Here is a 13,462-nt window from a genome sequence, read left to right as displayed (position 1 = left end):
GCTCAATCCCACTTGTGGAACTTTAGAACAAATTTAAAATGTCAAAAGTTTTTGCATGACTGACAATGATGGATGAAGCACAATGGCTATAGGTCATCATGACCCATAAGATGAAATGACATAATAACTTAATTTTAGCCTTGGAGTTGATGGACATGAACTTAGAGAGTAACACTGTGTCCAAATGACCTTTTAGCTGATGTCAAGAGTATTAAACTTCTAATTAAAAACTAAGCAACTTGACAGTGTTACACTTATATACAATCTTCTTCATGTCCATTCAGGATTACATAAAATATCTGCATAGAATTAAATAGTCTTTTTGTTGAACAGTTCTATTTGTAGTGATCAGTTCAAGGAGCCTAAGTCAATAATGACAATTATCAAAGGTGATGAAACGGGCTGGTCTTTAGTAATCAGACTTTACTTGATGCTGTCATTTTGCCAATTCTGGCCTTGCTGATATCTTTCACATGTGCTAATATAATTTTTTTAATGTTAGTTTTACTGCAGAGTTTAGACCTTTTGCTATAGGCAAAACACTACCTTTGCATTTTGTTATGAGCAATATAACTGGTATTCCAACATACTTACCTACCTTGTCTGTAGATTTTTATTCCTAGCATGAAGTTACAATATCTAATTTAAAATATGAGACATGAAAAGTTAACACGACAACTTGTAAATATATACCTGTCTCCTTTCTTCAGCTTTCATTAGTTTTCTGACAATTTGATCATGTGTAAGTGGTCTTTCTTTCTCTTTGGGTGGTGAGACAGGTCTGGATGAGGCCTCCATGGCAGGTTTCAGGATGTAGTCATAGGCCACACCTCCATAGCTCTCTTTGGTTCCTTCTGTGCATCAACATATACATTGATGTCAGATTTGTTGTAGACACATAAATAAGGTTTAAAGAAATGACATGAAAAATTGGGTATGTAGAGTCAAAGAAAATGGGGAATAAAACTAGAAAATTATTCATCCATTACTGACTAATTAATTTCTGCATTTGATCACTTGTTCTGATCTTATTTTAATTCTATATACACTACATGATCAAATTTGAAACTGTATTTTTAAGTTAGCAATCTTCTTGTGCTTTTTAATGCATTTCATGCAGAATACTTAACTTCAATCAACTCCCCAAAAAATGTATCTGGTAAGAAAAATTCATTTCAATAACATTTTTCACTTTCCCTTGACAATATTTTCCCTATTTACAGGGAATATTCCAAATGCACATGCATAAACACACATTTATGTACCATTATGTAAAGAGGAGAATAATTAAGATTTGAAAAAAGCAGAAAATATGTACATCAAGAGTCATCAGCTAATCAGAAAATAAATATAATACATGCATCAACCAAACTTCCCATCTGATCACACCAGCCTGACCTTTCACAGATAAACAAACTTCCCATCTGATCACACCAGCCTGACCTTTCACAGATAAACAAACTTCCCATCTGATCACACCAGCCTGACCTTTCACAGATAAACAAACTTCCCATCTGATCACACCAGCCTGACCTTTCACAGATAAACAAACTTCCCATCTGATCACACCATCTGACCTTTCACAGATAACCTTTCACAGAAAACAAACTTCCCATCTGATCACACCAGCCTGACCTTTCACAGATAAACAAATTTCCCATCTGATCACACCAGCCTGACCTTTCACAGATAAACAAATTTCCCATCTGATCACACCAGCCTGACCTTTCACAGATAAACAAATTTCCCATCTGATCACACCAGCCTGACCTTTCACAGATAAACAAATTTCCCATCTGATCACACCAGCCTGACCTTTCACAGATAAACAAACTTCCCATCTGATCACACCAGCCTGACCTTTCACAGATAAACAAATTTCCCATCTGATCACACCAGCCTGACCTTTCACAGATAAACAAACTTCCCATCTGATCACACCAGCCTGACCTTTCACAGATAAACAAACTTCCCATCTGATCACACCAGCCTGACAGATAAACAAACTTCCCATCACACCAGCCTGACCTTTCACAGATAAACAAACTTCCCATCTGATCACACCAGCCTGACCTTTCACAGATAAACAAACTTCCCATCTGATCACACCAGCCTGACCTTTCACAGATAAACAAACTTCCCATCTGATCACACCAGCCTGACCTTTCACAGATAAACAAACTTCCCATCTGATCACACAAGCCTGACCTATCACAGATAAACAAATTTCCAATCTGATCACACCAGCCTGACCTATCACAGATAAACAAACTTCCCATCTGATCACACCAGCCTGACCTTTCACAGATAAACAAACTTCCCATCTGATCACACCAGCCTGACCTATCACAGATAAACAAACTTCCCATCTGATCACACCAGCCTGACCTTTCACAGATAAACAAACTTCCCATCTGATCACACCAGCCTGACCTATCACAGATAAACAAACTTCCCATCTGATCACACCAGCCTGACCTATCACAGATAAGTTTCATAGAATAGAAGAGGGCATACTGTTACTGCTAATACTTTATCTGAAATCAAACTCAGATACTTTCAAATGTATTTATTTGGGAGATTTAAACAATATCAACAACTCCATAATCTGCTTTCTATATTGATGTGATCTATCCAGGGATCTCTTAAATCAAATAATGTTACAGGCTGGTGTTTTTTCAGAAAAATCAACAAGTTTATTAACTCAGCTGGGATTCATGGTTTCAATATTCCCAAGGCAAATTTACAAATACATCAAAAATATACCAAGTTGCTACCAACTCATAAAACTGTAGATTCTAAACAAGAATAAAATCAAATTGCATGTTGTTTAATTAATCGGAATTCATTTTTTTATGAACCCAACACAGAACAGCAAAACTCAAACAAAATACACATATTGCATAAAAAAGACAGCAAATCTACCTACAATGAAAAATAAGCAAACTTAATGTAGACAAACTTCACATAATAAACCGATTCTTCTTATCAAAATTAAAATGAAATACAGCACTCACAAGACAACACCAAATTTGCACGTCAATGACATGCAAGACTTGAGTGTGAAACGGTACTGACTTTCACCTTTCCCCTTCCATACAATTATAGCATCGAACGCCCGTTTGTTCGGGTGAACCTGTGGGTGGATAGCTGGCTTTTTTGGAACTGTATGTCGCATACACGAAAATATGTTCAGCCAGTTACTGCAAACTGTTGATTTAAAAGAACAGGATTAGTAACAAAAGAGAGAGCATGTTAGTAAGATATCAGTGATAATAATAGAATCAGAATCTACATGTCAGTATTAATAAATAGTATGTCAGTATTAATTTAGAAACAATATATTAGTATTCAATATGTATTTTATAGAGTAACTATAGAAACAGTATATTAGTTCTATAGAAACAATTTATTAGTATTCAATATGTATTATTCAGAGTAACTATAGTAACAGTATATTAGTATTCAATATGTATTATTCAGAGTAACTATAGAAACAGTATATTAGTAAATATGTATTATTCAGTATATTAGTATTAAATATGTATTATTCAGAGTAACTATAGAAACAGTATATTAGTATTCAATATGTATTATACAGAGATGTAGTCAGTAGAAACTTTATTCTATTGATCTAAGATATGAAACAGCATTAAATATAAAATGCTGGTAATCACTGGATTTTTCTTAACACTTGTTTACATAATCTGGTTCTCAAATGACTTTTCAGAATTTAATCAGCCAAATAACATACAAGTTTCAATATATTAGAATAAAGATTTGACAGATTCTGTCTTCATAAGGTTTCATGTCAAGTTAAAAAAAAAAGTAATTGCCAGTGTACAGTTGAACTACAGAGTATTGATTAGTCTTTATCTACAGTATACTAGGTACCCATACAAACAATCAATCATATGTACCTGCAAATTTCTAACTTTTATTTTTGCTATTAGCAAATTCTTCATTTTGTTTATAGCTTGCAGGTTTAACCACCCATGAACAACCAGTTTCCTTACAGCTGTAGCTAATAGATACATCACTTGATGGGAGTGTCAAAGGAAACACTGACAAAGGCACAAAGTGGACCATAACCTAAGCTTTCCTAGAAACATAAACCTCACATCTGAGATCTTCAATCAACTTTAGGATACAAAGTAAACAGCTTGTTACATATTATGCTGAAGAAGGTAATATTCAACACAAATATAAGTTATGAGAGGTCTTATGCAATGCTGATCACAGTATCATTGATTCTATTCAGAAATTAATGACTGACTTTGTTTCTGTTTGATGTAGCGTTGATTGACAAAGACGCAAAATCAATCAAACAAAAACGCTTTTGTCCCCAATCTAGTTACATTTCATCAGAGAAGAACGAATCATTCTAGTTCTGTCAGTGCAGACAAAAGAACCAATAAATTGCCAGAAGAATATACATATAGATTTCTGTCTTTACAAATAAAACTAGGTTGATTCTCTTGTGTCCCATTTGCATTGCAATGATCAAGATTAAATGGCAAGTAGCCACAATGAAAACTGTGCCTTTTTGATGATGTAAAGTGAAGTTGAAGTTGGAAGTTGAAGATCTCGACCAATAAAAGCCCCTAGTATGCTATATATTCTGGTATCCCTATGACTGATATTAAGTTGTCCTCACATCCCTAGGATGACATTCCACATCTGGGATTTGGGGAGCAATAAGGCACATACACAAGTGCTATTGACCTAGGTATAAGGACAGTCTATGGCTGCATAGCTGTTTCTGTCCGGTCCAGAGTGTTGTGACACTACTGTGTATTCTAGATCTCTACTTTTTTATTGATGTGTCCATCTAATTGACTATGACCAACATTTTCACTATTGTTTCCTGCTACATTAACTGCCTCATCTGATCTGTCTAACGAATTTGTCATATTCCCATCACTACGGATAACATTGTAGAAATACTAGCGCACATGAATTATAGATAATGTGGGTTTTTATTGAAATCCTCCCTCATATGCACCGAGAGAAAACGTTTTGGGCAAAGTTCCAAAATCTCAAATGATCTGACCATTGTATTCAGTATCCTTTTCGTCTACCATAGTTGATCAATCAATATGCTTTGGCATTTCCATAGTTTTATCTGGAATGCTACAGTTTGTGGCTAGTTTCCAACTGTACATGGAACTTCCACACAACTGTTTTGTTGGTACATCTTGTTGGTGGTCAGAAGTCGCCTAACTTAATGCATTGGGTTTGTAAATGTCACTTGTACTCCCAACAATGGAACAAATAAACTGATCTTTAGGATGTCATTTCTGATCTCATGAAGGGGTAAATTCTTTTTGTACCTCTTGATTTTTGTTGAAAGTTGACCTGTCAGTTTGGTAGACAACTACTGATAAAATGACACTTTCGGTTTGGATGAATGAAACAAATTCAAGACTGAAACAATTCTTAGATTATGTGACTACTGAATATTTACAAATTACTTTATTAATAGATACGGAATGGCAGATGACCTAATTACCTATTTTAAAATCAGAACTCGCTGGTCTTTTTAGATGACTGGTAATAAAATATCAGTAGTTATTGATAAATTTACAGCTTGTTTTTAATCTTGTTTTTGATTCTGTAGAATCTTTTTCTGTTTTACGAACAACTTTGGTTCATTGAAATACAATGTAAGATGACTGTTGCAAATTTTACTTTACATCATATTACAAAAAGAAATGATAAAAGTTTTAATTATTCTTTTTACCTTCCTTATTTTCCGACAGATATTTATAAATTCAGCATGGTCATGACAACTGTTCAAACAAATTCTGTTCTAGCAATAATATATCTTATCTTTCTGCAAGCCATCAAATATTGTTGGTGTAATTATCAACCAAGAGATAATATCCAATATGACTTGAAGCTTAATCCATGCTTCTGGTTGTTCTGTTGACTCACGTGATTACATGTAACCATTAAATGTGCAACCTAATGAAAATTTCAAATTCAGATAGTTTTTTAGGATTGCTTCAGGGAATCTGTAATGTTATTGGGTGTATCCTCCATTTCTACCATCATATTGAATGACAGCAGACTACACCACCAGGCTTTGAGAATACAACTACCTTGCCTCAGACAGAGGTAATAATATAGAATTATTCTTGCAAGCACACATATATAATCTCTGTCAACCTGCAGTAGATGGTGCAGCAAGTCTTCTCATGTTGTCTTGAGAGATCTGCAGCACAGCACATATGCCAAGACATGGGCAGGGATCCAAAGTGCCACATCAATAGAATGTCTGGTTCTAGTGACTATGTGGTAAACAGAACATCCGAGAACAGCCGGATAGTCTCTACAACTCCAACAACATGACACTTCAGCAGACGCTTACACAATAACATAAAACTAGTGTTCCTCATAAGCTTTACAGTAAGCCACCAGAACACAAAACCTCTTACACAAAACAACTGTCATTACAACAGAACAACAAATGTTCTTAAGATAATTCCTAGCTTTACATTAACGTCTGTTTTGGAGGATCTTGTAAGACTTTTCATTTGATATGTGAATTATGGAAAGCATAAAAAAGAATATTAATTTCAAAAAGAAAAGTTTTATTATAAAATCCATATATCATGTCAAACAAAAACTAATTAAGATCTCTTTTTACATGATCATTTAATTATGCAAATGTTGTAGAGAATGGACATTTCCATGTGAGGCTAAGGTAATCTCAATTCTACATCTATATTGTCTCCATATTACAATGCAGTCTGTGTGTGATACCATTTCATTACTGAAATTTGATGCCATAATTGGTTAAATATCACACATATGTAATACATTAATATATTTCATGAGTATATCAATTCACTGAATAACAAGGCAATTGTGTGTTAAAACACTTGCAGGCATGCTCCTAAATCTACCAACAAAAAGATATTACTATTGAAGAGAGCAAAGTGATAATATGATTGGGTAAAATATTGTTTAACCTCTTGGGTGAAAAAGGAAATATAAGTTTGGTATAATATTGTTCATCATCCCAACAAAACAATCTAGTGCTAATGATTCACAGAAAAAAACCTGACTCATGTTGGTTTTTAATAAATCATTGGTACAAAATCAATATCTTTCTGAGATATTTTACAAGATATTGTTTCTCTTTCTTTTAATTATACATAATTACTAACATATGCTTATCTGTCTATAAATCAAACATGTTGATTGATTCAGCAAGTAAGCTTCAATAGATAAGAATACACAGTATGTTGAAAGAATACTCTAGAACTGATGGCTACTGTATAGCAATAGATATGATGTCCTTTATCATTGTTCCAGAGTAAATGTTCTTGATTGACACTGTTGTTAATTTCTGCTCAGTCAGAACTAGTCGGTATAGATTCAACATGTGAAAGCCTGCGAGTAAATCAGGTGTTGTGAAACAGTATGGAATGGCAGCAGGCCCTGAGTCACAGATGAGTCAGGGTGTCGCATTTCCACAGAAGCATGACGCCAATGCCAAGCCTGCCTTGACAAAACCAATAGCTGCCCCAAAGGGAAACATATTGCATAGAATGGGTATCATATGTATTTCTTTTCACTATAATCATTCTCATGTCATCTTGATCTTGGACCTGCACCCAAAATGAGTTTTGTCAATAAAACAATTTCATGGAAATATTAACCTAACTTGTTATGTGATTCTTATCACAATGTTCGTGTAAAATTCAATTGAGTATTGGGTCCATGAACACATATTCCAATTGAATTTGGTGAAAAATTCATTATGTTAACACATTTGCATGAATCAATATTTTCAGTAGAGATCAGCTGACAAAGGTTAGAGAAATCTCCCTACACAGTATGTTCTTAACAGGCAAACAATCAATAGCATATTTTGAAATTACAGTAGAGTGCTGATAATGGGTGTTTCATTTTGCATTTAAACAGTTTTCATTCTTATCTAAGTGGAATGTCATTTGTTTTACATTCGAAGAAAACTTGTGCTTGAATATTTTTTTTCAATGAAAGACATACTGAATAATTTCATAACAATGAAATAAGTTTTTTTCCTGGTTTCCTTTCTAGACATGAACATTTGGAAAACACTGATTCATGCACAGTGACATTACCAACTACACTAAACAGGCTTGTCAGGAAGTTTGCTGCACAATTTCTAAAAGCAGCTACATAGTGTTTCATAGGACACAAGTAGTAATGACCTGGGCATGTTGTCCCTGAAGACATGAGCTTGCCAATGGGCCCAGGTAAACAGTCGCCACCCAACAGACAGGCAGCTAATCATCTATACATGGATCAATGGCCTGCCAGTCTGATTAGTTGCCATGAATCACCTCACAGACTGATATTTACACTTGGTCTTACTCTTCAGCTACCCTAATCAGTAATCTCATTTTCCAGTCACTGAGATCAAGAACTGTATACAGTTAATGATGTTCAACATATTCCTTTCTATTTTGTTTTTCAAAGATATACTACTACCATGGTGACTTCAACATCATTAGCATATTATGAAAGATAGTATCAAGATAGATAGAATAAGGAGAATGATGAAATATCAAGTCATCAACTGGTTATAATATGAGGCAAAATTTAGCATCATAAAATATGTTACATCTGCTCCACACCAATTTAGTGTCCTTAGTCAAGAGTTGTTTTCACAAGCAAAAATAAATGTTAACATCTCTGTTTTGTTCAATGTTATGAGACAAGGTGAATGGATTAAGATTAAAAAGATAGATGAAATGTAATTACTTTTCAGAAATTTACATTAACTCACATTTAGAAAATTTTTAAAAACTATGATTGGTGTCTCAATAATAGCGAATTTAGTGAAAAGCCTCCGAACAGGTTTTTAAGAAATTAAATCATTTGGTGCTTGTGCTAATCATGCCATAATGTTACATCCCAGACATGGAGACTGAAAGCAATTTCTCTCTTATTACGAATATGTTGGTATATATGTTTTACGACATCACGTTCGAGGCGCATGTCATTGATTGGTTTCCGGCTGTTTAACAGTTGTTTGCATTACCATGATGCAAAAGATGACCTATATACTGGAGTGGTGATGATGCAAGTCCAAAGTTACATTTCAGACATTAGATGAATATTGAAAATGTTTTTATTGGAAACAAGAGGCCCACCAAGGGCTGTAGCAGTCACCTGAGTCACAATTCTTCTTGTAACATGTCAAAGAAATCATTTTGTTAAAAAAAAGTAATATAACTTTATTATACACATAATGCATGGCTTCTCACAAACTTTGAATTAAAAAGACACTTTTATCCATGAAGAGTATTTTGGTTATACATTATCTGGGTATTGAAAACTAGAACTGTCGCCTAGATGGCTGACCAATACCCCCACACACTGCAACGAGTCAATAGATAAGTTAGTGTTATTCTGAGAGTAATTGACATATTCTGCATGTGCCTGTATTTCTGGAAATCAGAAGGGGTGGAATACATGTTGTTCATGATCAAGAGAGTCTTGCAATACCTACATCTTTATTGAAGTAATATTTTCCACTGAAGGGCCACAGAGACAAAAAAATGTCTGCCCTTATGTTCTTGATCTACACTAAACACTCATGTTTTTTATGGCAACGAAACCTATTTTATGTTTGGCATCCCCTAATAACCCTATATACCAAATTTGGTCAAAATTGGACAATATCTAAATTTTGACCAATCAGAGGCCAGGATTGTGTTTCTACGGTAACAGTTTGGGAAACGTCTAATATGTCCAATTATTGGCCTTACTGAATTACATCTTTTTACTAAGTTTGAATACAATCGGTCAAATAACTGAGGAGTTATGGACATTTATTAGAAAACTTGTTGATAGTGACCAGTTACAATGGCAACCAAAATTTCCAAAAAAAGAAAGGGGCATGCATATCTACACATGGTCCTTAATATTCCTGTTTCATCAAAATCGGTTCAGAGGTTTAGGAGGAGTTAGCCGGACAAAATGTGTCTACAGACAGAGTGACGGACAGACGGACAACCTGATTCCAGTATACCCCCCGCATAACAAGATTTTTGAAATTTCAGTCAATTTGACCCATTTTCTGGAACTGCTCAATAGCCCCAGGATGTCAGCCAAGGCCAATATGTGCAGCTATCTTACATAAATAATTCTTACCAAGTTTGACCTATTTCCAATTGAAAAAAAAATGTTAAAAATGTAATTTTCCTATATAAAATATAGTACACTTTACCCCCTCCCCTCAGGGAAATGTGAGACCCTGGGGTCATGAAACTTACTTTGGTAAAGCATTAAGGTATTTCCATCCATTAAGAGTACTTGATTCTACCATACCTGGGATTTGAGGAAATTTTTGAAGTTTCAGTCAATCTGACCCTTTTTGGCCCCACCCCTCAGGTCTCTCGGGGTTGGGACCATATAATTTACAATTTTGGTGAACATTTAGCTATGGAAGGTTTTTGTAAAATTCCACTGAAATCGGTTCAGGAGTTTTCCATAGGAAGTTGAAAATGTTAAAATTTTTGACACACAATGTTTGATAAAGGGGATTGCAATAGGTCACTCTGAGACTTTGTTTCAGGTGACCTTGCAAATCTAATATAACATAACATTGAATATTTGATATATTTTACTGCAAATGACGGTTAAAGATCAATCACCAATGAAATGTGCAGTAATATGACCAATAGCAGAGGTTTGCTATATTGTTCAATGCAGTTTAACATCCATTGCTACACCTTGATGAATTACTCACAAATATGGCCAACATGTTTGATTCTTAGCCTCAAATAACACAAGAAAACCCAAAATATACAAGAAAGACTCTTTTTACATAAACACATAGCGGATACGAAGCATGTGGCGTTACATATACCTAGTAGCTAGTTGTTCCTAGGATGCATTATTAAGCTGAATTAAAGCTTTTTAATAAAATTTCAAAATAGTAGCCAGGCAATAATGTAGGTCAAATAAAGTATAACACTACCTGCTATTTATAACCTGATGTCAAGGATCTGACAATGGGCTGACATGTGATCCTTCCTGATGCTGATTATTCACAGTCCTTAACACTATCAGAAGTGAAAGTCTGACTATGTGAACTAGATCAATGCAAATCTAATTTAAACAGGAAAAAACCATTTTGTAATCTGGAGTAGAATTAACTACCAAGGAGTTGTAGTGGATAAAAGCCTGCAATAAAGGCTGTTTTCACACCTCAGGCTTTGCCAGTTTTCCATGTGCCCAATAATCTGTAAAATGAGCAATTCATAATGCAAAACTAAAGAACATCACATCCTCGTATTCAATAATAATTTGGTTAATAGATAGCAGTTGCAAAATACAGTGTAATTATTCATACTTTGGGGAGTTCAGCTAACATGACAAATTCCTTTGGCAAAGTCATTTGGAAACAGGCTAGTTTTAATGACAACTTCTCTCATAAAGTTGTATCACAAGAATACTGCTATACAAAGAACTCTTCCCAAGGTTCTTATCTAGATGTTTAAAACTTCTAAATCAATGTAAGATCATATTACAAGACACCAATACATTGCAATTCACATGCTGATCTTTCAACTGACATTTTTTGCCTTTCTGTATTTTTTGTCATTCTTTTAATATTTTGTTAAATTTTTGTTCATGTAAGTTGCATTACACAAATGCAAACACTTGTCAATGAAGAAAGACCTACATATCCAATTATATATCATCCTGACAGTTTGGACAAGGATCTTGATAAGGAAAGGTAGCAAAGCTGTGTTTTTTTTATTTGTTTTGATACTAATTTTCTTCGAACAGTTAGCTGACCTTAAGTCTGGGACAATTTCAAATGTTTCCTAACTAAGCCTCAACTTGCAATGGCACATTTAAATCTGATTTATATATATATACATAAAAAAAAAAAAAAAAAAAATAAGCCGATTGAACATGTGAGGTATTGTGGAATAATGCCAAGTCATACGATTAGCAGGTATGACATCACAGCAGAGTATGGTGGTACCTGATCAATACTGGTGCTCTCTCAGCACACTTTAAAACCTTGCCTAGGTTTTACCCACATCTCTATGCATAAAAGGCAAGCTTAGAGTATTGATTACAACAAAAGTCAGAAAATCCAAAGTGAACAATGGTATGTTTATCTTCTCGTAAGACAATGGTATGAACAGATGATGAACACATGAGTGGATAATAAAACTGGAATATTTGGAAGGTTTCTCTTGCATCCTGCAAATCTACATATCATTGAGCCATGCTTTTTGAGTTTGATGTAATATTTAAAAAATTGCAGCATCAATTACACTATTAACTTGGAAAAGCTGAAATCAATGTTGAAATACTGATAAAGTAATCAGATTCAACATATTGCCTAGTCCTGGCAATAGGCAAGACATTTTTGCTGTTGAATGCATGGCTTGCATTTTTTGTTTATTATATGTATTAAAGTCTAAGTTTAATAATACCGAGTAAAACCGTCATTCTGATCATGAAAAGAATATCATTATGGTATTCAGGAGCTGATTTTCTAAAAACCCTACATTTTACTTACTAATAATGAACTTAAATTTCTGCATTTATTATTTATGTTGTAAATAATTGCTTTACTTGAAATTCTGAGAAGAAAATTAAAGTGATATATCATCACTAGATATTTCCTCAGGGTCTGTTTTGACAAGGTAGCAGGTGTATCTGCATCTTCAGTCCAATACATGGTTTAAGTTATTGGTCATGGAAGGACAGCAGAAACAGGCTTCCATCATCTAGAAAATACTGGCAGCATATTGAAATTTGAGAAACTACTATAAAACAAAAATTACCCTGAACTTGTTTTTGCTGCTGTTCACTCAGATTATTTGGCTAGTGGGTAACGAGTAGTTATGTAATATACACATGGTATGCACAAGATTTGAAAAAACTTAAGTATCAATTATTATGAACTGCACTGCATACTTTTAATAAACAATATCTTATTCTAATACTCGTCAACATAAATTAATAAGGTTATTGTGGTAATCATTCTTTGATCTTTATTTGTTCTTTAAAAGTTGCATCTGTTCCTTTATTTACTCTTCCTTGTTTTTGCCCTTAATGATAAGAAATTTTAACATTTATCCTTTACAGAAATAGTGATAATGATATTTAACTGCCAAATCCAAGATGTTTATCTGGAAGCCATTCTGTTTCTCTGATCAATTCTAAAATCAAAACGATTAGAAACCAAGGGGAACTTACATATGAAATTTGAGAAAGATCCCTCCAGTACTTTTCAAGAAATAGCGATAACAATAATTGTTTATGGATGGAAGGACGATGGAACATGGACGTATGGCTATTTGAATTTAAATCACATTCAAGACTGCACTAGCTAACCAGATAATGGAGTATGAACTTGTAACAATATGGCCTTTCCTTGACTAATTGTGAATGATTTTGCAGGTGAATACTTTTCATCATTACTGTCATG

At 34.1% G+C, this 13,462-nt stretch overlaps 1 protein-coding gene across 2 annotated transcripts in view; it reads right to left on the bottom strand.

Annotated features, from left to right (window-relative positions):
• Positions 1 to 13,462, bottom strand: part of LOC132562889 (stathmin-like) — a 39,001-nt gene that overhangs the window by 3,880 nt on the left and 21,659 nt on the right. The window contains exons 2-3 of one of the 2 annotated variants that reach the window (XM_060227666.1): positions 3,079 to 3,210; positions 694 to 854 (exon numbers count right to left, since the gene is read on the bottom strand). In XM_060227666.1, the coding sequence (XP_060083649.1) occupies positions 694 to 854; positions 3,079 to 3,210 (293 nt within the window). The remainder of the gene's footprint in view (positions 1 to 693; positions 855 to 3,078; positions 3,211 to 13,462) is intronic. The other variant, XM_060227665.1, reaches the window with a different exon arrangement.

This window comes from Ylistrum balloti, unplaced genomic scaffold (assembly GCF_031769215.1).
Source record: "Ylistrum balloti isolate Yb309-2 unplaced genomic scaffold, AGI_CSIRO_Ybal_v1 Utg371540, whole genome shotgun sequence".
Lineage (NCBI taxonomy): Eukaryota > Metazoa > Mollusca > Bivalvia > Pectinida > Pectinidae > Ylistrum > Ylistrum balloti.
This window is presented reverse-complemented; position numbering and strand designations above follow the sequence as displayed.